The sequence below is a fragment of the Dama dama genome, chromosome 14 (assembly GCF_033118175.1).
Source record: "Dama dama isolate Ldn47 chromosome 14, ASM3311817v1, whole genome shotgun sequence".
Lineage (NCBI taxonomy): Eukaryota > Metazoa > Chordata > Mammalia > Artiodactyla > Cervidae > Dama > Dama dama.
The window spans coordinates 48,040,823-48,065,123 of record NC_083694.1 but is presented as its reverse complement, the minus strand read 5'-3'; the positions used below and the strand labels follow the sequence as shown (position 1 = coordinate 48,065,123).

At 59.1% G+C, this 24,301-nt stretch overlaps 2 protein-coding genes across 3 annotated transcripts; one reads left to right on the top strand and one right to left on the bottom strand.

Moving 5' to 3' along the window:
* Positions 1-72: 72 nt before the first annotated feature.
* On the top strand, positions 73-17,783 carry LOC133069265 (ATPase family AAA domain-containing protein 3). Of its 2 annotated transcripts, XR_009695830.1 has the most exons (17): positions 73-940; positions 4,405-4,481; positions 5,155-5,256; positions 5,371-5,430; positions 5,900-5,969; positions 6,162-6,327; positions 6,499-6,568; positions 6,890-7,045; positions 7,521-7,577; positions 7,720-7,845; positions 8,020-8,144; positions 8,413-8,464; positions 8,755-8,825; positions 9,519-9,686; positions 10,830-10,938; positions 13,261-13,357; positions 16,951-17,085. XR_009695830.1 is itself a non-coding variant. In XM_061160604.1 (16 exons), the coding sequence occupies exons 1-16, from the start codon at positions 739-741 to the stop codon at positions 17,098-17,100; spliced, it is 1,761 nt and encodes a 586-aa protein (XP_061016587.1). In that variant the 5' UTR covers positions 78-738; the 3' UTR covers positions 17,101-17,783. The 2 variants fall into 2 exon arrangements, 1 of the variants encoding a protein (XP_061016587.1); XM_061160604.1 differs by lacking the exon at positions 13,261-13,357 and having other exon boundaries at positions 78-940; positions 16,951-17,783.
* Positions 17,784-17,859: 76 nt separating this feature from the next.
* TMEM240 (transmembrane protein 240) lies at positions 17,860-23,541 on the bottom strand. Its single transcript, XM_061161245.1, has 4 exons — positions 23,445-23,541; positions 23,120-23,226; positions 18,726-18,934; positions 17,860-18,568 (listed from the first exon to the last, which is right to left on the bottom strand). The coding sequence occupies exons 1-4, from the start codon at positions 23,499-23,501 to the stop codon at positions 18,420-18,422; spliced, it is 522 nt and encodes a 173-aa protein (XP_061017228.1). The 5' UTR covers positions 23,502-23,541; the 3' UTR covers positions 17,860-18,419.
* Positions 23,542-24,301: the final 760 nt, after the last annotated feature.

The window sequence follows — 24,301 nt, the reverse complement described above, 5'->3', positions numbered from 1 at the left end:
CCTACTGACGGTTGCTGGAGATGAGCCTGGGCCGCGCTTCCGTCCTTCCATCATTTCAACACCGAGACCCACCAAGCACCGGGCCCAGGCACTTCCCGCGCCGTCCGGCCCAAGGGCCCGGGGCCCATGTCCATTCTGCGCTGGACACGCCCAACCCGCTCTCTGCCATTCTAGGGGGCCGCTCAGCCAGGGGCGCCGGCACCTGCTTTCTGCCCCGGTCCCGCGACCCATCGCCCGCCGCCCGGTTCCTCCCCCGCTGACCGAGCACCTGTGGAGGACTCTTGCTCCCGCGGCCGCTCCCTCGGTCGGGACCGGACAAGAGCCTTCTGCTCCAGCACTTGCATCTCTGCTGCCCCCGTAGCCGGAACTCTGGACGCCCGTAGCAACCGGGCCAGTGTCATTGCCACGCTGACGTATTCAAGGGGGCGCACGCGCCCAGCTCCTCAATTTTGTCCCTGATCGGCCCCTGTCACCTGGTATCTCGCCCCGCCCCTCCGACGGCCTGCCCTCTGTGCCTGCTTCTACAATCGCGGTGGAGACACCATGATGTCACGACCCTCGTAGCCAATCCGAGGGCCGCATGGGGCACGGGGCCCTCATTCGCATCCATTGCCAGGGAGGAAGGGTCGCTGTTGCGCCTGCGCAGTCTTTGCCGCCGGCTCGCGGCGCGTGGAGCCTGCTGTGAGCCCCGCGAGTCCATTCGGCTGCAAGTCCCCGCGGCTGCGGCGCTTGTGGACCATGTCGTGGCTCTTCGGCATCAAGGGTTCCAAGGGCGAAGGCACGGGGCCACCTCTGCCCCTGCCGCCCGTACAGCCTGGGGGCGAAGGCAGCGGAGACCGCGGCGCGGGGGACCGGCCGGGGCCCAAGGACAAATGGAGCAACTTCGACCCGACGGGCCTGGAGCGCGCGGCCAAGGCGGCGCGAGAGCTGGAGCACTCGCGTGAGTGCGGCGGGTGGGCGCGGGCAGGGCGACCGGGCGGGGCGCTCGCGGGCAAGTGGTGAGTGGTCTGAGCGATCGAGCAGCAAGTGGTGGTCGGGGAAGGAAACCAGCCTGAAGCGATAAGCCCGCCGGAGCCACCCTGCGTGCAGGGGAAGTTCGGGATCCCCTGACCTTCTGGCATCTTCCCAGCTGCCACGCATTCTTTACGTGGGGAAACCGGTGCCGAGGGGATTCAGAGGGTACAGGCAGCAGGTGGCGGGACTGCACCCTGGTCTTACTTACCCTGGGTTACTGCTTCTTTCCGCCTCCACGTGGGACGGCCAAGGCAGGCCAGGTTGGGGATCCGTCTGTGCTAGTTGCTGTGTTTTCCATTTGAGAAGGGAGATGGGTTTGAGTGTCCTAAGCTTTAAGGAAAATGCATCAGGTTTTCATTTATTGTTGAAGAAGGTTAGCATTCAAATAGGTGAGGTCTGTAAGCAACAAATAAGGCCGGCCCAGGGCAGCAGATGACCTTCTTGGCTCCCACCCTCAAGGCATCAGCCCTTGAGAGTGCCTTTACTAAGCCTATGTATTTTCTCCCAACCTTCTTTTCTCCTGTGGATTTGGTGACGTCTCAAAAGTCTGGAATATAGCACATGCTGAGTAAATGTTAGTTGAAAGAATACAGCGACTTTCAAACTTGTAAGCAGAGGTGCTGTTTTCTTACCACCCTATGCTGCAGCCTTGTAAGCAGAGGTGAGCAGAGTCTTCCTATCCAGACTTAGTGGCTTAGTCTCTGCCCTTCCACGGGGGCCACAAGAACACCCCGGGCAAAGGTCTCCAGCCTGCTTGGTTCTCCAGTCCTGGGAGGAACACTGTGGAGATTTAGGCCTGGGCCCAGGGCAGCCTGTTTCCTTAGACCTACCTGGAACACTCCCTATCTCTGAGTGGGTGTTGAGTGTAATAGATGCATTAAGTTTGCAAGATAATAGAAGACAGCCTTGCTGAGGGGCTTGAGAGTAGTCAAGGTCTGATGCCTTGAGGGTGGGAGCCAAGAAGATCATCTGCTGCCCTGGGCCGGCCTTGTTTGTTGCTTACAGACCTCACCTATCTGAATGCTAATCTTCTCCAACAATAAGTGAAAACCTGATGTATTTTCCTTAAAGCTTAGGATGCTCAAGCCCATCTCCCTTCTCAAGACACCTTAGTGATCAAAGACTTTTTTGACATGAGACCTAATTTCTTAGGTTCATGTGTGGTGGGAGGTGGGAGGAAGTTCACCCTCATTTCTTTGGTTTGTGTGTGGGGGGCGAAGTTCACCTCATTTCTTAGGTGTGTGTGTGGGGAGTGGGAGGGTTCACCCTCATTTCTTAGGGGTGTGTGTGGGGTGGGGTGTGTGTGCGCGTGCGCATGTGGTGAGCGGGCTTCATCCATTCCCTGTCCTGGAATTTTACTGTTTTCCTCCCTTGGGAATCTGAAGCCTGACTCTTGGCCCCTCACACTCACACAGTTGTACAGGGCAGTGTGAATAGCCTGTGGTGTGCCTCAGGGTAGCAGCCAAGGGAACTCCCCGACTTCTGTCTGCTCATGCCTGTGAGCTGCTCCCAGGTCTCCTGCACCGGCTGCCCCAGAACATTCTCCACCTGGATCCGCAGGGTCTTGGCCTCTGCTCTCCCATCCCCCCACAGTCAGCATCTCCTGCAGAGCCTCTGCCTGCTACCACCTAGAGGCATTGTCTCCTAATCCATCTCTGTGTCTCGTGATGCTGTCCCAGGTGTGAACTCTACTTCACTTTTGTTCATGCCATCCTTCCTGGCTTCTCTGCTGGTCAGTGGGAGGGGTGTCACCCTGAGCTGCCTGTCCCCTCTGTCCCCAAACCCTCCTCCCCAGGGTGCATCAGGCCCCTCAGCCCCTCCCCAGGCCTGTCTTCTGGAGATGCTTCCAGTTCCCAGCTGGAGGCCTGCCCTGGTTGGCCTGTGCCCATTCTTGTTCACTCAGTGCTCTCCCATGCGAACCAGAGATACCCTCAGCTGCCCCTCACAGCCTAGCCACTGCCTGTGTCCCTTGGGGCCTAGCCTGATGCTGCTGGTTCCCCAGGGCTCCTCAGTCCTCCTTGGATGCCAGAGCAGCCCATTTAGCCTTAAGCTGTGTGCTCCACATGTTTATACGGTTCTGGGAAGAGTAACTTGCCTGTGGTGGGTGCATTTAACGCTGGGCCCATCTCCTAGTGCGGGACGACGTGAGGTGACAGTTGTCATTCTCAGCACTGAGCCCAAAGCTTGTGATTTAGCAGGGCTCCTGGGTGCCAGGCCCTGCACTAAGCAGTTTACCTGCTTTCAGATCATGAACTCCTTATTGCCAAATTCAAATCCAGCCATTTCACTCCACGAGTCGGAGGAGGGAGCGCCTGCTCTGCTTGCAGGTGAGGTGCTCGTGCTCAGAGTGGTCAGCCTGGATGCCATAGGTCACAGCTTGAGTCAACAGGCCAGCTGCAGGTCCTCCGCAAGCTCTGAAGCCAGACCGAGTGCCTCAGCTGACAGCTGAGCCTCAGAGCTGCCACCTGCCTCGCGTCTAATGTGGGGCATGCTGGGAGCCGGCAGCCCCAGGGGTTATGTTCTAGTCAGTGGCGTGTGGGCTGCAACTTGGGGGTGACAGGTCCTGGGATCTGCAGCCTACCTTGAAGGCCTCAAAATATAAGACAGATGGCGGGGGACAGAAGGGTGGACATGTGGTCAGCAACCTGGGAACGTGGTGGCATCAGAGAGGTGGGCTCATGGGCTCCCCAGCTTCTCTCTGTGCTTTTATGTGTTAGAAGGTTTTTGTGGTAAAGCGTGGACTTTATGGTGATGACACAGAGCTGTGTCATCAGGGGTCTCTTAGGCCCCATGTGAGGGTTTTTTAGCAAGGAGAGTGCTGGGATCCGTTCTAGAACATCCATGTATTGCCACATATTTCCACATGTGTCCCCTTATGAAGAGAACACACCTGGAAGATGTTAATTACACACATGTTTCTAACAGGCGGCCTGTGAAGAGCCGTCAGCCTGCAAGCATTGCCCTCTTTCTGGTTTAATCCTCCTTTGCTTCTTACTCAGATTCTCACCTGCCTGTGCTCAGTTGTAGAACCGTAACAGGTATCAAAGCCTGAAGAGAAACATTCGCACTTGAAAAATAGACAGTATAACCACAGGCTTGACTCTCCTGCTGTCAGTGGACAAGCGGTGGACAGCCTCTCTGCTGGAGCCCTCTGGGGTGTGACAGTCCCCTGGGGGCAGACCCCACATGTGGGTTTTCTGTTGGGGGTGGAACAGACAAAAGTGGCAAGATGGGGCAGTGTTCTTTTTAGCGGGGGCTCTCTGAGAGGATCTGACCAGGAACCAGTGTGGCCAAGCATGCTTTCAGGTTGCGGCTGTGGTGTCCTTGAGCACCCCTAGCCCGCATGAATGTTTGCCTGATGTCCTGATGCCTGCACATCCCTTCCCCCAGGACACGCCAAGGAGGCGCTGAGTCTGGCTCAGATGCAGGAGCAAACACTTCAACTGGAGCATCAAGCCAAGCTCAAGGTGGGTAAAGGTGGGCGCTGGGGGGCTGCGGAGAGGACCCGGGCAGAAAGGACACAGGCAGTGGATGCTGGGGGTGGGGAGGGGCCCAGAGAGGACACAGGCAATAGGTGCAAGATGGGTGCTAGGGGTTGGAGGGTGGAGAGGACGGGGTGATCGGTGAGGGTGGGTGCTGGGGAAGGGTGAGAGAACACAGGCAGGAGGTGGTTGCAGGGTGAGTGCACAGGCACCTCCTCAGGTTCAAGGGAAACGGGCATCAGCACAGGTGTGTGGCCTGAGTTCTGCACAGAACCTTCTGGAAGGCAGGTGTGGATGAGGTGTCTGGTTTCTCATAGGCAAGCCCTGCTCTGTGCTCCACCTGGGTTGTTGTAAAGCGAATCAGGAAGTGAGCAGCTGGCATAAGTACATGTGGGGGCTTGGGGTTGAGGGGGGACAGGCACCCCAGGAGACTCTCTGGCTACTTTGGCATTGGCCCAGTCCATCTCCTGGCTTCTCTTTGCCTATGGGTCTGGGTCCTCCCGGGCCTTGGTGTGGTTGCAGCTGAGCACTCACAGGCCTGTGGGGGTGCGGAACAGGCTACATCGCTGTCCAGCCCCTTCGGAGCCCCCTCAGAGGGGGAAGAGGGGGCAGGAGGCCTGACCAGGCCCTGGCTCACAGCAGCTGGTGTGTCCTGCAGGAGTATGAGGCCGCAGTAGAGCAGCTGAAGGGCGATCAGATCCGAATGCAGGCTGAGGAGCGGAGGAAGACCCTGAGTGAGGAGACGCGGCAGCACCAGGCCGTAAGAGAGTGCGGCCGGGGAGGGGTGCTCATCAGGGACTGTGCCTGCGGGGTCCCAGCCTAGACCTTAGTTCCTGAGGCTGGGCTGTGTTCACACCGCCCTCTCCCTCCCTAGAGGGCCCAGTACCAGGACAAGCTGGCCCGGCAGCGCTACGAGGACCAGCTAAAGCAGCAGGTGAGCACTGCCTGGCCGCTCATCTTCCCCGAGGGTGCATGGGGGCCAGAGTCTGGGATCCTCTTGTCAGCAAGCTCTGGGTTGAGGGGCGGAGAGGGAGGGTTCCAACTGAGCTGCCCTGAGGGTCCCCAAGTGGGACTTGACTGATGAGTGAGTTTGTAGGGGGCATTGAAACACCGAGCCTGTTGGCATTTTAACTTCTAAATTCAACAGTTCGGCAAAAGGCCCATTTCATGAGGACAGCCGTGGGTCAGGGCCACCCTCAGGCTGAGCTGAGTGGGGGACCAAGGTTCCTTCCTGCCTTAGACTGTGCAGCCTGCAGGCCCCAGGGTGACTGACCGTCCCCAGGAGGTTGGAGCCCTAGGAGCGGTGGGGACATCTCCAAGGCCAGAGCAGCTAACCTGTTGGTGTGATATTGCCTGTTTCCTAATCTTGAAGCCCTTCCCTTCCCCTTGTGGCTCCTTCTCAGCAACTTCTCAATGAAGAGAACTTACGGAAGCAAGAGGAATCTGTGCAGAAGCAGGAGGCCCTGCGGCGAGGTAGGGCCCTGACTTGGAAGCTCACGGCCACTGGTCACACCCTTGCTTTAGGCCCTTCACTCCCCAAGCAGCATCAGGGGTGGGCCTGCTGAGACCCTGGGGGTGGAGGGCGCCCTGGCTCGCTTGTCCTATGTAGCAGCCCTGGGTTGGGGGCCATGGGCTGAGCACCACCCCTGCCCCCTCCCCGGGCAGCCACCGTGGAGCGGGAGATGGAGTTGCGGCACAAGAATGAGATGCTGCGGGTGGAGGCCGAGGCGCGTGCCCGGGCCAAGGCTGAGCGCGAGAACGCCGATATCATCCGCGAGCAAATCCGCCTGAAGGCCGCTGAGCACCGCCAGACCATCCTAGAGTCCATCAGGTGAGACCCTGCCTGGCAGGCTTCCGCTGCCCCTTTCCTACATGGGTGCCCTACCCCTCCCCTGACTGGTCCTTCGCAGTGCCCCTTGGGGCTGACCTGGGGGCCTCCAACCACGTGGCATGGCCACGTGGCACATGACACCTTCCGGGTCATGCCACTGCTCCCCTGCAGGACAGCAGGCACCCTGTTTGGTGAAGGGTTCCGTGCCTTTGTGACAGACTGGGACAAAGTGACAGCCACGGTAAGCGCCTTTGCCTTTTTCCCTTGGGTACTCTCACATGTCAGGGGCTCTTCAAGCCACTGGGGGTTGGTGCCTGTGCTGAGTGCTCACCTGTCCCCTACCAGAAAGGCACAAGTGACTTGGCCTTTGGGTTTGGGACACTTCAAACGACTCAGCGTCAACTTTGGTGGGGCAGGGGGGAGGGCGTTGGGGATGCCAGATGCCTGTTTCATCTCCCTGGTGCCAGCCCTTTGGTGCACCGATGCTGGTGGGCCTGGCAAGACTCCACAGTGGGGGAGCCAGGGGATGGGGTGAACCACCTGCCTCCTCTGCCCACTCTAGGTAGCTGGGCTGACACTGCTGGCTGTTGGGATCTATTCCGCCAAGAACGCCACGTCCGTCGCAGGGCGGTACTTTGAGTCCCGGCTGGGGAAGCCGTCCCTGGTGCGGGAGACGTCTCGCATCACAGTGCTGGAGGCGCTGAGGCACCCCATACAGGTAACCACAGGTCTTGGGGGCACACACCCAATGGCCCCTTCCTCCTCTTCTGCCCAGATGCCACCCTCCTCCTGTGTGCTGACTTGCATTGCCTCCTTGATGCTGCCCCTTGGGCCCTGTGATGTCAGCACCTGGGGACTCTCACTCTGGCCCACTCAGTCCTTCTGGGGGTCTGTCGGGGTGGCCATCCCCCTGGGTGGACCACCCCCCCTGCTTGTTTATAAACTCCTGGGGCTGCAGCGAGCCGTTCTCCCGGAAGAGAAGGTGTTGGAGTCAGCCTGGGGTCGACTCCCCTCAAGGGGAGCCAGGCTTTCCCTGCATCTTCTGGGCTGTACTGTGAGGTCAGCGCTAGAGGTCAGCGTTGTGGACAGTCTCCCCTGCCAGCCTTGTCCAAGAAAGCTGCTCGCTTGCGTTCTGGTGTGACCGCGCCATGGGCTCCACTGTTGACCCTCCCTACCCTCCCCCCAACCCGCAGGTCAGCAGGCGCCTCCTCAGTAAACCTCAGGATGCGTTGGAGGGCGTCGTCCTCAGCGTAAGTGGGGCTGCCCAACCTCCCAGGAGTTGGTTTGCTGGCTGAGTCCAGCCAGGGAGAGCGGCCTCTTGCACCAGCCCAGGCCCTCAGGAGGGATGGACTGGACAGCAGAGCGCCCCCAAACCGCTGTGTCCCCTGGCAGCCTAGCCTGGAGGCTCGCGTGCGGGACATCGCCATCGCCACAAGGAACACCAAGAAGAACAGAAGTCTGTACCGAAATGTCCTGATGTACGGGCCACCCGGGACTGGCAAAACGCTGTTTGCCAAGGTGAGGGCACAGGCGGGACTGAGGGTGGTGGCGTCTCACCTGCCTGGGACACATGTCCCTGTCCAGCTCTGCAGGCCAGGTGTCTCCACACACGTGGTCTGGCCCTGATGGCCAGGAGAGGTGGGGTGGAGGGTAGGTGGAGCAGCCCTTAAAGCCCCTTCCCCAAACGCCCAGAAACTGGCGCTGCACTCCGGTATGGACTACGCCATCATGACGGGCGGGGATGTGGCCCCCATGGGGCGGGACGGCGTGACGGCCATGCACAAGGTCTTCGACTGGGCCAGCACCAGCCGGCGAGGGTGAGCCGGGGCTCCTGCTGGGAAAGGGGTCGGTGCCTTCCCCACAGCCTGTCCCTGAGGTCCGAGGGCCTCTCGGTGTCGGTGACTTACCAGTGTTTAAGATGAGGGCTCACCAGCCCCTTTTTAGTTACTTTCCCCAACACTGGCACTGGACACATCCCGATCTGTAGCCAGGCTCTGGGTCCCAGAGGCCACTGGGGACAGTGCTAAGTGAGGGGTTTCCGCTGGGCTGTGCCCTGCCTGCCCTTACGTGGCCCTGCCCTCGCAGCCTCCTGCTGTTTGTGGATGAAGCGGATGCCTTTCTCAGGAAGCGAGCGACTGTAAGTGTCTAGAGGCCCCATCTGTCCTGAGCTGGGTTGGCTGCTGGGGAGCGGGTGGGTAGGTGGCCTGGGCCGCATCTACACTTACGGGAAGGTTGTTGGGAGCCTGCTCCACAGTCACACTTTGTTCATACGATTCATTTGAAAAGTGGAAGTTTAGCATCTTTTCAAAGCTAAGCTTCATTCAGCCTTTGAGCTTAGATCTGTGAAGGTCTTGCCATGTTTCTCTCCTGGATGAGGGATCCTGACTGTCTGCATGGCTGCTTACAGCTTGACCCTTCTCTGTACAGGAGAAGATCAGTGAAGACCTCAGGGCCACCCTGAATGCCTTCCTGCACCGCACGGGCCAGCACAGCAGCAAGTGAGAAAGGGTAGCCAGCAGCCCTGCCTTAGCTCATGTGGCTGCTGTGGGGTAGCCAGCCCACACGACCAGACAGCCTCCTGTGTCCTCCCTCCATGCAGTAGGATGGCCATTTGGGCACTAGGGAACATTTGTGGGCACCCCTGAGACATGCTGTAGGCTGAGGCTGAGCCCAGTGGCACATGCTTGTCCACAGGCCACTGCCCTTGGCACTTCTGACCGCCCCCGAGATGCATTGTCGGGCCACCACACCGTCAGGTGACCCTGGGTTGGGCTGGCCCTTCTGGGCCTCTAATCTTGTGCTCTGCGTGGGCAGGACCCCTCCAGCCCCCTGCCTGCTGCAGCTATTGCCCATGGAGAGCCCAGTCTGGCCGCTGGGAGGCGTGTTGACTTCCTCCTGGGTTGTGCCTCTGCTGGGCTGAGCGCCAGGCCTTGAGACCCTGCACTTGACTGGGGAGGGGCAAGGGTCTGTCTCCATCCCAGGTCCCTGGGTCCCTGCCCTTCCTGCACATGGAGGTTTCACGGCCCTCCCCCCAGGCTGGGCCATCAGTCAAGAGAAGTGGGAAATTGGGGCAAGACAGGGAGGGCAGGTGGTAGAGGGTGATGCCAGTCTCCCCAGTTTTGTGGGCTGAGAAGCTGCCCAGTAGACCCTGCTGGACATCAGCCCGCTCTCTTGCCGTGTGTCGGCTGCAGGTTCATGCTGGTCCTGGCCAGCAACCAGCCCGAGCAGTTTGACTGGGCCATCAACGACCGCATCGATGAGATGGTCAGCTTTGAGCTACCACAGCGGGAGGAGCGGGAGCGCCTGGTGAGAATGTATTTTGACAAGTATGTTCTTAAACCGGCTACAGAAGGAAAGCAGTAAGTGTCCTGCCACCATGGCACCCCCTGCCTGTCATGTTGGTCCCTCCCCCCAATGCCCACATGGGCACTTACCCTAACCCTGCCCCTGGGGTTTCACCACGGGGTCGTAACCACCCGTTATTGGAGGCTCTGCCCTCCTAGCCTATCCACTCATTGATTCCCTGCCTCCATCCTGCCTTCAGACTCCTCAGATCAAGGCCACACTTGGGTCCTGGTAGTGAGGGGCCGTGGCAGCCCACTTCTGGACTCTTTGAGCCTTGCTCTGGGCCCCTCACTGCACACAACGGGGCCCACTGGCTGGGGTAACCCTCCTTGCTCGTCCAGGATCCCCCTACCCCCCACAGCTGTGCTTTCAGGAATGCTCCAGATAAGCCTGCTCTATTTGTAACCCTCCCCGGGGACCGGATCTCAGCCCCACTGACCTGGATCCACCTGGCACGGCTGAGCCATCTTCTGTGCTCAGGCAGACTTTGCCAGTCCTCTGCTACCCGCCGCCCGCCCCCACCGCAAGCTCTCTTTCCTGGGCCTCTTTCCCCTTTTGCCCCAGCTGATCCCAGTCCCCTTAAGCTCCTGAAGGCACATCCTGGCCCAGCAGCAGCCCGGGTACTGTACACAACCTGAGGAGCTGAGGCTTTTCACAAGAGTTTGAGCGGTCTCTCTCGGGCTTTCAGCCAAGCCCAGTGGGGCGAGATCTGCATGCAGAGGGCTCAGGAGTGTCAGCTGCTGTCTGTGTGCTGGGGGGGTCCAGGGGGAGGGCACATGGCCCCCAGCCCCCTGGCCGGTGGTAGGGCTCGGAGCAGGCTGGGACCCCCACTGCCCATTCCTGCACATCCTGAGCAACCCCTTGACTGCCCCTGAGCACAGCCTGTGCCCCCACCATCCTTACACGGCCCCCGCCGGGGCCCCGTCTTGGGCTTCCCAGGGAAGGGACATGCCAGCAGGGGAGGAGGTGGAAGGGTCACACCTGTGGACATTGGTCAGAGTGTGGCTTATTACAGCAAGGGGCTCGGACACGCCTCCCTGGGGTTTCCCAGCGCAGGCTCCGCCCTGGTCTCTATTAATAGGAGCCAGGCCCTCACCGGCCTCTGGTCGCTCGTGGGTCTTATGGGCGCCCAGGCATCACTTGGGAACTCCTCACAGGCGCTTGAAGCTGGCCCAGTTTGACTACGGAAAGAAGTGCTCGGAGATTGCACAGCTGACGGAGGGCATGTCAGGCCGGGAGATCTCTCAGCTCGCCGTGGCGTGGCAGGTGAGCCAAGACATAACCCTGCAGGGCAGAGCCCAACCAAGCCAGGGACCCTCGGAGTGGTTGGAAGGCGGTTGGGCTGGTTCCTGAGCCCCCACTGGGGCGTTTCTGTAGGGTTTCTGGACAGATGTGACATGACGTCCTACTTCCCTGCCATCACCGTCCTGGGGCCCCTGTAAGGTGGGGAATGAGCCAGGGCCCTCTGCAGCTTCACATTTTCTGGCCTCCCTGTTGTCATTCTGGTCCAGGTCAAATGGGGCCCTCTAGATCAGTGGCATGTCCTGTGGCCAACATGTGCGCTGTCCCGGGAACCACTGGGCTTTGTCTCCAGCCAGGGCCCAGGACAGTTGGCACAGGTGATGGCACATGGTGCAGAGTCTGGGGCCCCAGCCTGGGAGGGCATGGCGCGTCCCAGGAGCTGTCTGTGGGCACAGGACAAGACTGACCTGATAGGGGGTTTCCTTCCTGGCTCCTTGCAGAAGCCCGCAGCCTTTAGGATGATCTGCAGGGCCGTGAAGGCAGTGGGTGTCCTGGCTTTCAGGACAGGTTTGTGGAGTCGCGAGGGCCTGGGGGCAGCGGAACGGTGGCTCTGGGCACACAGGTCAGAGTGGCCCTGGTCAATCCTGACACCAGGCTTTCTTCTGAGGCATCCTGGTGGCAGCTCCCTGCGTGTGGGGAGGGGAGCAGCCATTTAGCACGTTTCTCTGTGGTCCTTGCTGGGTGGAGTGTGCTGAGTGAGTTGTGTCTATGGCCACATGACAGCCTGGCCACTGTCAGCTGAGCATGAATGCATCTTTTATGAAATTAGGGGACATCTGTTGAATTTGAACATCCTCGTCCAGATACAGTGGTGGGGAGGAGTACACGACTAGGTTAGGATGAACTAGGTTGTGCTGTAACAAACAGCCCCAGATCGCAAACCCCACTGCGGGAGTCAGGGGCTCTTCGCCATGCTGGCCTCACTCAGGAAGCAGGCCTCACAAGATTGGCTGTTTCTGTGACCAGCCAAGTGACCAACAACCCAGGCGGCCGGGACAAAATGTACAGCCAGGGCTTGAACAAGTGTCACCTCGTGGTTCTGGAGGCTGGATGTCCTGCCTCAGGGTGCCAGTGAGGGGGTTCCTGTTGCTGTGAGGGCCCGCTTCCTGGCTGCCATGCAGCAGCCTCCTTGCCACTTGCTCACGAACAGCCCTGCAGGAGCAGGGTGCCATTCTGTGACCCCACCTGACCTGACCCGCCCGTTTCCAAGGGCAGCCATGCTGGGGTTAGCACTTCAGCGTGACCTGAGGGAGGACAAACAGGTGGTCCCAGCAGCAGGGATCCTGGTGCACCTCCCCTCCCTGCTTCTCTTCCCAGTTCATTGAGGAGGCCATGAGACAGGCCTGCATGTACTCTCAGGTGGGGAGCTGAGGGTCAGGAGACCCGGCGCAAGCACAGGAGGCTGGAGCCTGCAGGGAGCTCTCCCTGGGTATCCAGTCCCTGGTCAGCTGTGCACAGGGTGTGCCTGGTACTCATTACCACTTCCAGTATCTGTGAGGGCCCAAAATGCCACGGGGATTCCATCGCCTTGGACAGGACATGTCGGCATCACTCTTTGAAGTTTTCTCCCCTTGTGGCCCCAGGTGCTTGGGGCTGGGCTGTGGCAACTCCTGCCCACCCTCCCACTCTCTCCGGCTGAGCAGCCTGGGGACCTGGTACCTACTCTCCACTTTCTGGTATCGTGTGGGCTCTGTTGAAGCTGCCGCCCCTGTGCCGTGGTGTAACAGTCAGGTCTCTGCTTCTCACCATCCTACAGTTCGTTACCCATCATGGGAACCTGAACTTTTTAACATAAAATTCATCATCTTCACCATTTTTAAATGCACAGCTCAGTGGCATTGAGCACATTGGGGTTGTTGTGCAACTGTCCCCACCATCATCTCCAGGACTTTCTTATCTTCCCAAACTCTGTCCCCATTAAACACTCGCTCCCACCCCTGCCTCCCGCCCCCAGCCCCCACTCCCCTACTTGCTGTCTCTGAGAGTCTTGACTGTTCCAGGGACCTGTGAGGAATCATACTGGAATTGTCTTCTTAAAACTGACTTACTCACTGAGTACAGTGTCCTTGAGGTTCATCCGTGTTGTAACAGGTGTCATTCTCCTTTCTCGTCAGGCAGCCTGACACCCTGGAGTGCAGAGGACACACCTCATGCACCTCTCTGGCTGCAGGTGGACACTTGTGTTGTTTCTGTATATTTTAGATATTAACCTTTTATCAGACACATGGTTTTACAAATATTCCCGCCCCCCCCACCGTGGGTTGCCTTTTTGTATTCTCTTGGTAGTGTCCTGCTGCTGCTGCTAAGTTGCTTTAGTAGTATCTGACTCTGCAACGCTATGGACTGTAGCCCGCCAGACTCCTCTGTCCGTGGGATTTTGCAGGTATGAATACTGAAATGGATTGCCATGCCCTCCTCTAAGGGATCTTGCTGACCCAGGGATCAAATCTGTGTCTCTTGGGTCTCCTGCATTAGCAGGCTGGTTCTTTATCACTAGAGCCACCAGTGTCCTTTGAAGCACAAAAGTTTTTAATTTTGATGAAGTTGAATTTTTCTGTTTTTTTCTTTTGTCACCTGCTTTTAGTGTCACAGACAAGTCATTGCTAAATCCAATATCTGAAAGCTTCTCCCCTGTTTATTTCTACCAGTTTTATAGTTTGGAGTTTTCCCAGCACCATTTGTTGGAAAGACAGTCGTTTCCCCAGTGCATGGTCTCGGCCCCCTTGTTGGAGGTCACTGACAGTACACGTGAGGGTTTCTGTCTGGGCTTTCTGTTCTGTTCAGTTGGCCTGTGTCTGTCTTAGTGCCAGTACCACTGTCCGTTAGGTTTTAAAATGAGGAAATGTGAGAATTCTGATGTTCATGGCTGTTTTGGCTACTTGGGGGCCTTTGAGATTGCGTATGAATTTTAGGGTGGATTTTTTTTTTAATTTATGCAAAAAAATCATCATTGAAATTTTGATAGGGATTGCACTGAATCTGTAGATTGCCTTGGGAAGTATTGGTGTTGTTACAACATTGTCTTCCGTGCATGAACACAGACATCTTTGTATCTTCTGGTATCCTAGATTACAGTGACATTTTCTAGTTTTCCGTGTACAAGCCTCCCACCTCCTTGGGTAATTCCTAAGTATTTTATCCTTTTCGATGCTGTTATAAATGGATTTTTTTTTTTTTTTTACTTTAAAAAAAAGATTTATTTTTGGCTGTGCTGGTCTTTGTTGCTGTGCATGCTACTCTCTAGTTGTGGGGTGCGGGCTTCTCGTAGTGGTTTCTCTTGTTGCAGAGAATGGGCTCTCACTGCAAGAGCTTCAGTAGTGCGGCGCATGGACTCAGTTGTTTGAGGCATGTGGGATCTTCCTGGACGAGGAATCAAACCACTGTCCCTTGCATTGCAAAACAGATTCTTAACCACTGGAGTACCAGGGAAGCCCCTGTTTTCTTACTTTCTTTTCCAGTTTAGTGTTACTGTAGAGACACAAGTGGTTTTGTGTGTTACTTCTGTGTCCAGCAACTTTGTTGAGTTTATTACTTTTAACAATTTTGGGGGGATCTTTAGGGTTTACCGTATGTAATAAGATCACATCATCTACAGACAGATAATTTTATTTCTTCCTTTCCAATGTGATGTCTTTTATTTCTTTTTCTTGTCTAATTGATCTATCTGTCTATAATTTCTAGTGCTGTGTTGACCGGAAGTGCTAAAAGTGGGCATCCTTGCCTTGATCCCAGTCTTAGTGGAAAAGCTTTCAGTCTTTTACCATTGAGATGACGTTTGCTGTGAATTTTTCTTATATGGCCTCTATTAGGATGAAGACATTTTCTTATATTCCTGGTCTATTATTGGTTTGTCATGCCTCATGGCTTGCAGGATCTTTTTCTCCCCTGACCGCAGATCATACCAGGACCCTTGGCAGTGGAAGTGTGGAGTCCTCACCACTGGACCACCAGGGAATTCCCCCTGGTTTATTGTTTTCATCAAGAAAGGGTATTGGATTTTGCCAACTTTTTTTCTCATTAACTGAAACACTCATGTGGTTTTTGTCCATTTTGTTAATTATTTGCCTAGGTCAGTTTTCCTTAGGTGAGCCATCCTTGCACTCCAGGAATAAATGCCATTTGATTGTGATGTATAACCCTGTCAGTATGCTACTGAGTTTGGTTTGTTAGTATTTTGTTGAGGGTTTTACATCAGTATTCACAGAGGATCTGGACCTATAGTTTACATGTGGTGTTTTGTCTGGTTTTAGTATCAGGGTGATGCTGGCCTCAGAATGAGTTGGGAAGTGTTCCTTCCTCTTCAGTGTTTTGGAAGAGTTTGAGCAACATTAGTGTTAGTTCTCCTTTAAGGTTTTGTGTGTTTTTTTGTAACGAACTTCTAAATTTTTGAATAATTCCAAGTCACAAGGCCAGCACAGCCCCCACCACACTGTGAATGTCTCACCACATCCCTCAATTCCACTTTAGGCTTGATCTTACCCAGAACCCACCCAGATGTCCATGATATTCCATTCTACTGTCTCAGGCTCTTCTGGGTGGGCTGTTCTGAGCATGATCCTCAGGGTTTGAGGAGGGCTATAGAGTGTCCCTCCTCTGGTCTGTCTGGTGTCTTCGACTGGGATTGTGGGACTGTGGAGGAGACCCTAAAGGCGAGGTACCCATCTGGTCATGTCACATTGGGGCATCAGATGTCCAAACAACATCACGGGGATGTTGGCCTGGATCCCCTGGTTACGTGGTGCCCACCTGGCTTCTCCATGGTGATGTCACCGCATACCTCTTCCCACCATTGGATCTCCTCTGGCTGCCTCCACCCAGCCCGCCGCCTCTGCTGTTCTCATGTGTACCTCACAGGAGGCCACAGGGGCAGCCCCTCCCTCCTTGGCCTGGCTCAGGTGCTGAGGACAGCCGTGACTCGAGGCTGGGGCCACCTGGGTAAGCACAGTGACTGGTGGTTTCAGATGGTGGGAGCTTGCTCCCAATGTCCTGCGTGGCTGAACCTCCTCAGGGAGCTGGAGAGAAACAGTCAGCCTGGCTTGAGCCGCCTGCTTGGTGGGCACTTGAGTGCTATCCTCAGGATAGGCACATGTCAGCCACTGGCTGCGTGACTGGGAGCAGAAGGAATGCTGGGTCATCTGGGCGACATGTGGCCTGGCCAGAGGACCTGCTTTGGCAGCTGTAATGCTGTGGACCACACTGGGAACTGACTAGCAGAACTCTGGTTCCCCGAGCCACGTGCCAAGGCTGGGGTCCTGGGTATGGGGAATGCAACGCTGCCCACAGCAGCCCCACAGTTCTGGAAGCACCGTGTGTGGACAGTTGGGGGCCTTGTGAGGGCCAGGTCTTGGTGGACTGTGCATGTTCCCCATTTGACCCCTAGAGGGCTTTGCTTCCCTTTAGTGTCAGGCCTGTGGTGGTTCTGCTGACCATGCCCTGAACCTGGGGGGAGCTTGGTTATCCACAGAGCAGGGCCTGCAGTTGAGGGGTGGGGCTCCCTCCTGAAAGTAGTCCTCTGGGTTTCTATTTTTAGAAAGTCATTGAGAAACTTAGTGGAGCAGGCAGAACCACGGAATTGAGGGATGGCGGCCACACTGGGCTGCAGATCTGCCTGTGAGCACGTGTGTGTGGCACACTCTAGTACATAGGGAGTCAAGGCGTGTGCCGTTGCCACGTCTGTCTGCATGTGTGTCCTGCTGAGAGGCCAGGCCCCTCCTGAGTCTGAGCACAGGCCCATGGGAGCACTCTGGACTTTGCCCCTGCCTGCCCTGCCCACAAGAGGGCTTTGGGTTCTGTGGGGTGGGGGCATGTCTTCAAGGTGGGGGGTAAGTAGCAGCAAGGAAGGGGCTGGCCTATAGGCTGAGTGGTTCCTGGTGACTGGTGGGCCCTGACCAAGTCACCTGGGAGCCTCAGGCCTGGCCCTTTCCCTGTGCGGGCAGCCCCTCTGGTGCCCTGAGTCAGGACTCTTTTCTTCGCCAGGCCATGGCATATGCCTCTGAGGACGGGGTCCTCACTGAGGCCATGATGGACGCCCGGGTTCAGGATGCCATCCAGCAACACAGGCAGAAGATGCAGTGGCTGAAGGCAGAGGGGAGCCAGCCGCCGGCCCCGCACACACAAGCTGAATGAGCTGGCCTAGACACCCAGGCACACTGGCCAGATGGCTTCAGCAGGAAGAAACACCCAGGTGCCTGATCTCCTGGCAGTTTTCATCTTGGTCAGGAGCGGGGCAGTGTCAAAGGCCTCTGCTAGGGACCAGTTGCTGCTCAGGACCTGGGCATCTTTGAGGTGGGGTTGGTTCCTCTGCCCCCAACATCCAAGCTGGTGCTGGCTGGGGCCACCCCCAGGACACTGCTGGGAGATATGTCCCCTGACATATCTGGTGCCCAGACGGGAAGAAGGCACCGTTCTCCATGCCCAGGGGCAGCAGCCAAGCTAGCAGCACTGCTTCCCAGCAGGTGTTGGCTGTTTCAGCTGTGAACAGCAGTGGCGGCCTGGCCAAGGGAGGGGACCTGACTTTGCCGAGTCCCACCCAGGACCAGAACAGAGCTGATAGCTGTACTGCCGTGAGCAGAGCTGGTCCCTCTGCGGCCCAGTGGGGGTGCCCACTACTCTCCTCCGGAGGGCTGTGCCCCTCAGGTCTGTGAACCTGTAAACCCAGGGTTTGGGAACTAGCCCACCAAGACCTCATGGCCAAGGATGTCCAGCACAGGGGGACTGGCCAGCCCACAGAAGCCACAGCTCTCCCTGACTGGAGTTGGTGTCTTTTTAATCCAGAATCTAATAAAAAAAACAAAAAAAACTGGCAGATATCACCCAGTGTCTGTTTCATTCCTGCCGTGGGGGTCCCGGGGTCAGAGTTGAAAGGAGAGGCAGAGGCTGGAGCTTTCTGGAGAATTTACTGACCAGCAGGGGTGGGAGTCACAGTGAGGCGCCCGACCGGGATGCCCTGGGCAGGGTGGCCGCACTTGCCACAGCAGGGCTCGGGGGCCTTATTGCTGGGCCGGGGCTTACCCCGGGCCCCTGCCCCACGCCCCTACTGCGGGCCCTGTGAACGCACACGCCTCATGCACGTGCTCCCGTGTGCAGACGTGGGCGCACTGGTGTCCCACCCCTTCCCTGCCGCGCCCAGCTCCCGGCCGCGCTCCCCTCCAGCAGAGCTGGCTCCAGCTCCGGGAACCAGACAGATGGACGGAGAGACAGACGCAGGCGCACAGGAGGCCTCCGGCTTCAAGCGGCAGACATGGTTCCAGGCTGGGCACGCGGCCCCGCCTGCATCCCAGGTGCCGCCGTCCCCGCCCCACCCCGACCCCCTTTATAAAAAGAAGAGGAGACAGCACCTTCCGCCAGACGCGCCCGACGGCCTTGGGCGCCCTGGCCCCGGCCGGCCGTCCAGTCCCGTGAGCGTGGGCGCGGTGGCCGGCGGCCCCGCGAGTCCTGCGCGCGGCTCAGAGGTGCCGCGGGCTCGGGTGGCCGTTGTGGTAGAGTTTCTGCTTCACGTGCACCATGTTCCCGGCCGCCTCCTCGAAAGGCCTGTGCGGCCGCCGGCCCAGCTCCCGCAGGCTGCACAGCTTGGGCAGCCAGGTCCACGAACCGTCTGCGGGACAGGGGGCGCGGTCAGGGTGCGGGCGTGGTGAGCTGGGTTCGGGTGGGCGGGGCTTGGACTCGGGGAGGGGTGTGTGTGGGCGGGGCTCGGGTGGGGCGTGGCCCCGGCACGGTCAGAGCCCTGCCCGGGTGTCCGCGCCCGCACTCACCGTAGCGCCGGCCGGCCCTCCAGGCGCGCACGGCGCAGTGCAGGACGCCGTCCATCCACACCAGGAACCAGCTGATGCAGAAGCCGAGTAACAGCCCCAACATTAGGTCGATCTCCTGCTTGGTGACGTTGTCTGTCACGAAGTAATTCTCGGAGGCGTCCACCACAGACTGGTCCCCGTCGTACGGGATCACGTAGTGGACGTGGTGCCTGGGGGCGGCAGGGCGGGCTGGCACCTGTCCCGCGGGGCGGGCGGGGACCCCGCAGTAAGCCGTACCCGTTCACCTGCTGGGATCTTTGAAGCAGCCCTTGTGGGGAGCTGAGATCGGAAGGGGCCAGCGCACTCGCCTGGGACCCAGGTCACTGGTGGGTCCCAGGCGGGAGGCGGGAAGCTGCCCTGCCCAGAGGGTGGGAGTGTGCGAGGTCAGAGGTTAGCGTGAAGTTCAGTTGCCCGTACGCATACCCTCCTCCCTTCTCCCCCCAGCCCGGGGCTCAGTGGCGACCCCTACAAGGTCACAGGCACAAAGCGCAGGTAAAGGCGTTCCAGGATGAGAGCCCAGGCAGGGTATCCCCGCCCAGTGAGTCACAGCCCACCTGTGGGCCTGGCTCCTGGCCACTGCCCCCCTGGCCTCTCCCTCCCAACCCTGCAGTCACCCTGCCCTCTCCTCCAAGGAAAGCCACAAGTGATGAGCCTGCCTTGGGCGTCTGGTGCCCTTTGGCATCTGGTTCCCCATCCCTCTCAGGAACCTCCCCTGCCCCCACTGTCTGTGCTGGAAGCCCAAGGGCAACCCTGGACCTGCCCCACACAGGTTCCTGATCCTGGGATGGGAGCCGTAAATGACCTCCTGGACGACCACGGCCCCTGGCATCCCAGCACCCACCAAGGCTGGGCCATTCCCCTCAGCCTTCCCTCCCTCAACAGTCCAATCTGAGGCCACTGACCCTTCCAGGCCCTCTCCTGCCTCTGACAGACACAACGAACTTTCCCCACAAAGCTCTCTCCAGCCTGCCCAGATCCTCTCTTCCTCCAGGAAGCCCTCTGGGCCTAGCAATCCTGGGGATCCTAGGCGAGGTGGCCCTGCCCAGGAGACCAGTACCCAGGACACCAGACTCTGAACTCCAGGTCCTCCACTCTCACAGGAGAGCTGGAGAAAAGGACCTGCTGGCCTTGGGTGCCCAGTGCACCCTGAACCCCCAGTCACCCTCACCAGCTGTGGCCCCTCCTCTGGCTCTGAAGGGTCGTTGCCACCCTGGGGTCCTCCTGCCTGGTTCTCTTCCTACTGAGCCCATCAACTGGCTTCTTCAACCCTCCACCCCCACCAAGTCCCCACCTCCCCCCACCACGTCTGCTCCAAGCTCCAGCTGCCTACATGGCATCTCCACGTGGGATCTACAGACACCTCAAACTTGCACCTAAAAATAGCTCCTCCCTCCCCAAGCCCGCTTCTCCCCATCTTCCCTTCAATTACATGTCGACACCTCTGCTTGCCTCCAGCTAAGAGTCCCTGTCCCCACCTCACAACTGGACATGCTCCATGCCCCCTCCCCTGCAGAGGACCTTCTCAAAAACAGTAAGCCCTACAGGTCATCCCTGACCCCAGGCCCCTACAGTTCCTCCCTCACAGACACCCCCACGCTAGAAGGGGCCACCCAGCCCCTTCCTCCCAGTGGTGATGGCAGCCCCTTTTCACACCCCTCTGCTACCCCTGGGGACTCCTGGGGCCCATCCCCCTCAGCTAGTCTGGAGTGTGACCAGGCCTGGTGGTGGGGGGAGACACCTCAGCCACCACAGCCCCATAAGCAGACCCAGCTTATTTGGCAAGGACTGCCTGACACATGGCAGCCATAGCTCATGTGATCACATTTCACCAATAGCTCTTATCAGTCATCAGTGAGAGATGGAGAATTCTTGACTGCCCACAGTGTGTAGCAGTGGCTAGCCCCCAGGAGAGGATGCCCTTAGTCACCTGTTTGCAGTCCCATCGCCTTGACCAGGCCAGGCCTTCTGGCAGCTGAAAACACTGAGCCCCTGCCTCCTAGGCCCCCATAAGGAAGGTCATCCTCGGGACCACAACTTCCCACCCATGGACAGGGCAGGAAACTTGAAGATGGGATTGCTAAGGAAGCCAGAAATGCCCCTGCAAGTAAGACGAGGCCAGGGCCCCAATTTTACCTAGGGGCCTGGGACCTCCAGGGGATCGAAGGTCATGATCTGTGCCCCCATTGTTGGTCTGGCATCTGCCACTCATCCCCTGCCCCTTGCCCTCCTCCTTCCTCCAAGTCAGGCAGACCCTGGGGGGTGGGTGGGGGTTCAGGTCACCCATGTGCACACGTATTTCTGTGATGTGTACATACATACATGTGTCCTGCCTGGGCCACGCATGTTGCATGTGTCTACCTGAAGTTGGACGCATGTTGTGTATACACGCCAGCCACATGCACAGGACCCGGCGTGTATACCATGAATTCGGCCCATGAGCTCCACACTTGTGCATGGGCACACGCGCCTGGGGCCGAGCATGGTGCGTGTCGCATGGAGATGCACATGCACTGGGCTTGCACACAGCCCTCCTCTGTGGGCCCCACAGCATATGCACGGTGAGCGCCCACAGAAAGCCTATTGGCACGCATGCTCCACAGCATTTATACACGTTTCCTCTGCATAATATTCTCCATATTGGCATGTAGAAGGCACAAGTGTGTGTGCGCTTTCTCTGCACATGGGGTGTACACACAGGTAGACTCCATTGTGGCAGTGCATGTACATGGTTTGTACACAGAGGTCTCATATGCAAGCCTGTGCCCTGCAGACATTCACCACGCCCACAGGGTGCACACGGTGCTGTATATTGTTACACACATGTACTGCGCATACACATACATGTTGTCAGTGTACAAGAGTAGTTTGTACACTGAATTTTACATCCTGTATGCGGCAGTGTGTACAAAGCACACACACATGAACACATACACTCGCGGAAACACTCAACGCTACAGTTGGGTGACTCTTGTGTTGTTTGTGTCTAAACTGTGCACACGGGCCTCGCTGTGGCTTGCACTCCACGGGGATTTCTTTTACACCATCCATGTGTACTCTGGACATTAAATATGATGCATACACACACCCTGTCTGCCCAGACAGGCCCGTGGTGTGATGTTCCTGGCACATATGTGCCGGTCACACTACCACAGCCCTCACATGGAAAACGGGCCTTATAAATGTCAATGGAGCCGAAGCTTGGGCCGGTGCCGGGCACACCTCCAGTGTCCGGGAGGGTCTCGGGACCCTGCTCACACCCCAGTCCACGTTGGCCCAGTTAGTGTGGAGCTGACCTGCCATTCCTTGGCCTCGGAGTGTGTCTTGGGGCAGGAATACAGGGACCTCAGGGGGTGTGGCCACCCAGGCGACACTCAAGATGATTCTTGGCCAGCGCACGGCACACATGAGGGCCATTTACACGCCTGTCTCCACCTGCCCTGATGCCCGTGTTCTGCTTCAACACCCGGTCTGCACACACAGGCGTGTAGTGTGCTTAGTGAGGCATGAAACTGATCTCTCACACACACCCCTAGCCCAGTATGTGTGCACACATCCCTGGAGCAGGAGTGCAGGGCAGGGTCAAGAACACAAGTTCCCTACCGGCCACACAGCCTCAGACAAGTTCGTCTGCTCAGCCTCTGTCCACTCTCATGGCCCCAGCGTGTGGGCTTCCTGTGGGGCTGAGGGACTGCTGCGTGTGCGCACATGTATATGCACAGACGGTACACACATGCGCGTCTCATGAGAAGATGTTTATTTCATACATGGACATACAAACATGCATGGCCAGGAAGACTCCATCACTACATGTGCACAGAATTGGGGAGGGGTGTCACAAAGTGGGCACAGGGGCCTGGGCACTCCCCTCCCTCTGCTTGACCTTGAGCAGACTCCACCCCCGGCCTCAGTTCCTCCTGGACAACCGAAGGGGTTGGGCAGATGCCCCTCAACAGAGGCCTTGCCCACCTTGACCTTCTGCTCCTCCCCCTAGCTGGCTCCCAGGAAAGTTCAGGGACAGAGCTGGGGGCCCAGGGAGGAGGGTGTCCTCTGTGGGCAGGAGCCCTCCTGGGACACCAAGCTGGGTAGCTGCTCTCCTGGCCTCCAGGCCTTGGACCAGTTCTGCACATCACCCTGCGGGCCCTTTCTCTAAAGGCCATATGGGAGGGGGTCCTCTCCCCTCCCGGAACACCCTGTGCGGATGGAGCCTGGCAGGTCCTTCCCCCACCCAGCCTGGCAGAGCCTCGGCAGCCCCCACCAACCTAGCCCAGCTGGGCCCTGCAGCCCGGCCTGCGTGGGGCTCGCCACTTCCACCGACATGTGTGATCACGCGTGTGCCCCTCTGGGCGCAGACTCACCGGCCACAGTTGCAGTGACAGACGCGGTCCTCGCCCCGCAGGTGCGGGAGGATGTAGTTGTGGAATCGGTCCAGCAGCGCGTTCATGTCCATCAAGCACGCGATGGCCTGGAAGAGCCCATGACCGGTCAGCGCCGAGGAGCGAGCGGCTGGGCCGGGGCCCCCAGGCCGGGGCCGGCGCACTGGGGACTGGGGAGCGCAGGGCAGCCGGGGATGGGGGAGCGCAGGCCGCGCGGGCCCGTAAACAAGGCGCGGGAGGGGGAGGCGGTGCGCGGGCGCGGGAGGCGGGAGCGGGGAGCGGGCGCGCGGGAAGCCCCTCCGCTCACCATCACGATCGACGCCCCCAGAATCATGAAGATCATGGTGTTCGCGCTCATGGACATCGGGCGGGGCCGGGCCGGGCCGGAGCGCCGCCCCCCGGCCCCGGCGCCCCCCCGGCCCCGGCCCGATGCTGAGCCCCCGCCGCCTCCGCAGAGGTCAGCCCGCCGCGCACCCACCGCTGCTGGCCGGGGAGGAGGCGCGGAGCCGGCGCGGGGCAGGGGACGCGGCGCTCCTGGGGTCCTCGGCCGCCCGGCCCGCGCGCTCGCCGCGCCCGCCGCGCTCCGCTCCGCCCTCGGCCCTGCCTCCCGCCCTGCGCGCGGCGCGGCTCCGGCCCCCTCCCCCTGCGGCCTCCCCCGCGCCCGCCTCCCGGGAGGGACCTCGCCGCCCGCGGCCGCCCGCCCCCGAGACGCCGGCCGGACCCCTCCCCGGGGGCCGCAGGGCCCGCTGGCCCCCATGTGGCCAGGGCCGGCCCTGGCTGCCAGCCCAGAGCCCCGGGACCGCGGGCCGCGTCCCGTTCCGACCCGCCGGGGCGATCCTGGAGAGGCCCGGGCTTCCTTCCGCTCTCCTCCTCCCTACTTCTCAGCTGGAGGCCCCTCCTCCCCGCCGCCCGGGGTCGCGGGGTGAGGGGCTGCGAACCGGCTGGTCGGCACCCAGCCCACTATGGCAAGAGGCTGCCTTTAGCGGAGGGGCTGCCGGGCGGCTGCCAGCTAGATCACTCCAGAGCCATGGCCACACGGCCCAACGACCAAGCTCAGAAAAGGCCAAAGAATCCCCCGTTGCGGGGGGGCAGGGCCAGCCTCAGCTCCAGCTCTCCTTAGGGGTCCACCTGGAAAGTCAGAGGCCTGGTCTGGCTGCCCCATTA

Bases quoted from the DNA above. Each gene is read 5' to 3' on its own strand.
- TMEM240 (XM_061161245.1), bottom strand. From the start codon at position 23,501: ATGTCCATGAGCGCGAACACCATGATCTTCATGATTCTGGGGGCGTCG. The intron at 23,227-23,444 runs GTGAGCGGAGGG...GGGCTCTTCCAG, and splicing joins TGGGGGCGTCGATCGTGATG to GCCATCGCGTGCTTGATGGA. The intron at 18,569-18,725 runs GTGAGTGCGGGC...CCTGTCCCGCAG, and splicing joins GAGGGCCGGCCGGCGCTACG to ACGGTTCGTGGACCTGGCTG.
- LOC133069265 (XM_061160604.1), top strand. From the start codon at position 739: ATGTCGTGGCTCTTCGGCATCAAGGGTTCCAAGGGCGAAGGCACGGGG. The intron at 5,257-5,370 runs GTAAGAGAGTGC...CTCCCTCCCTAG, and splicing joins AGACGCGGCAGCACCAGGCC to AGGGCCCAGTACCAGGACAA. The intron at 5,970-6,161 runs GTAGGGCCCTGA...CTCCCCGGGCAG, and splicing joins GCAGGAGGCCCTGCGGCGAG to CCACCGTGGAGCGGGAGATG.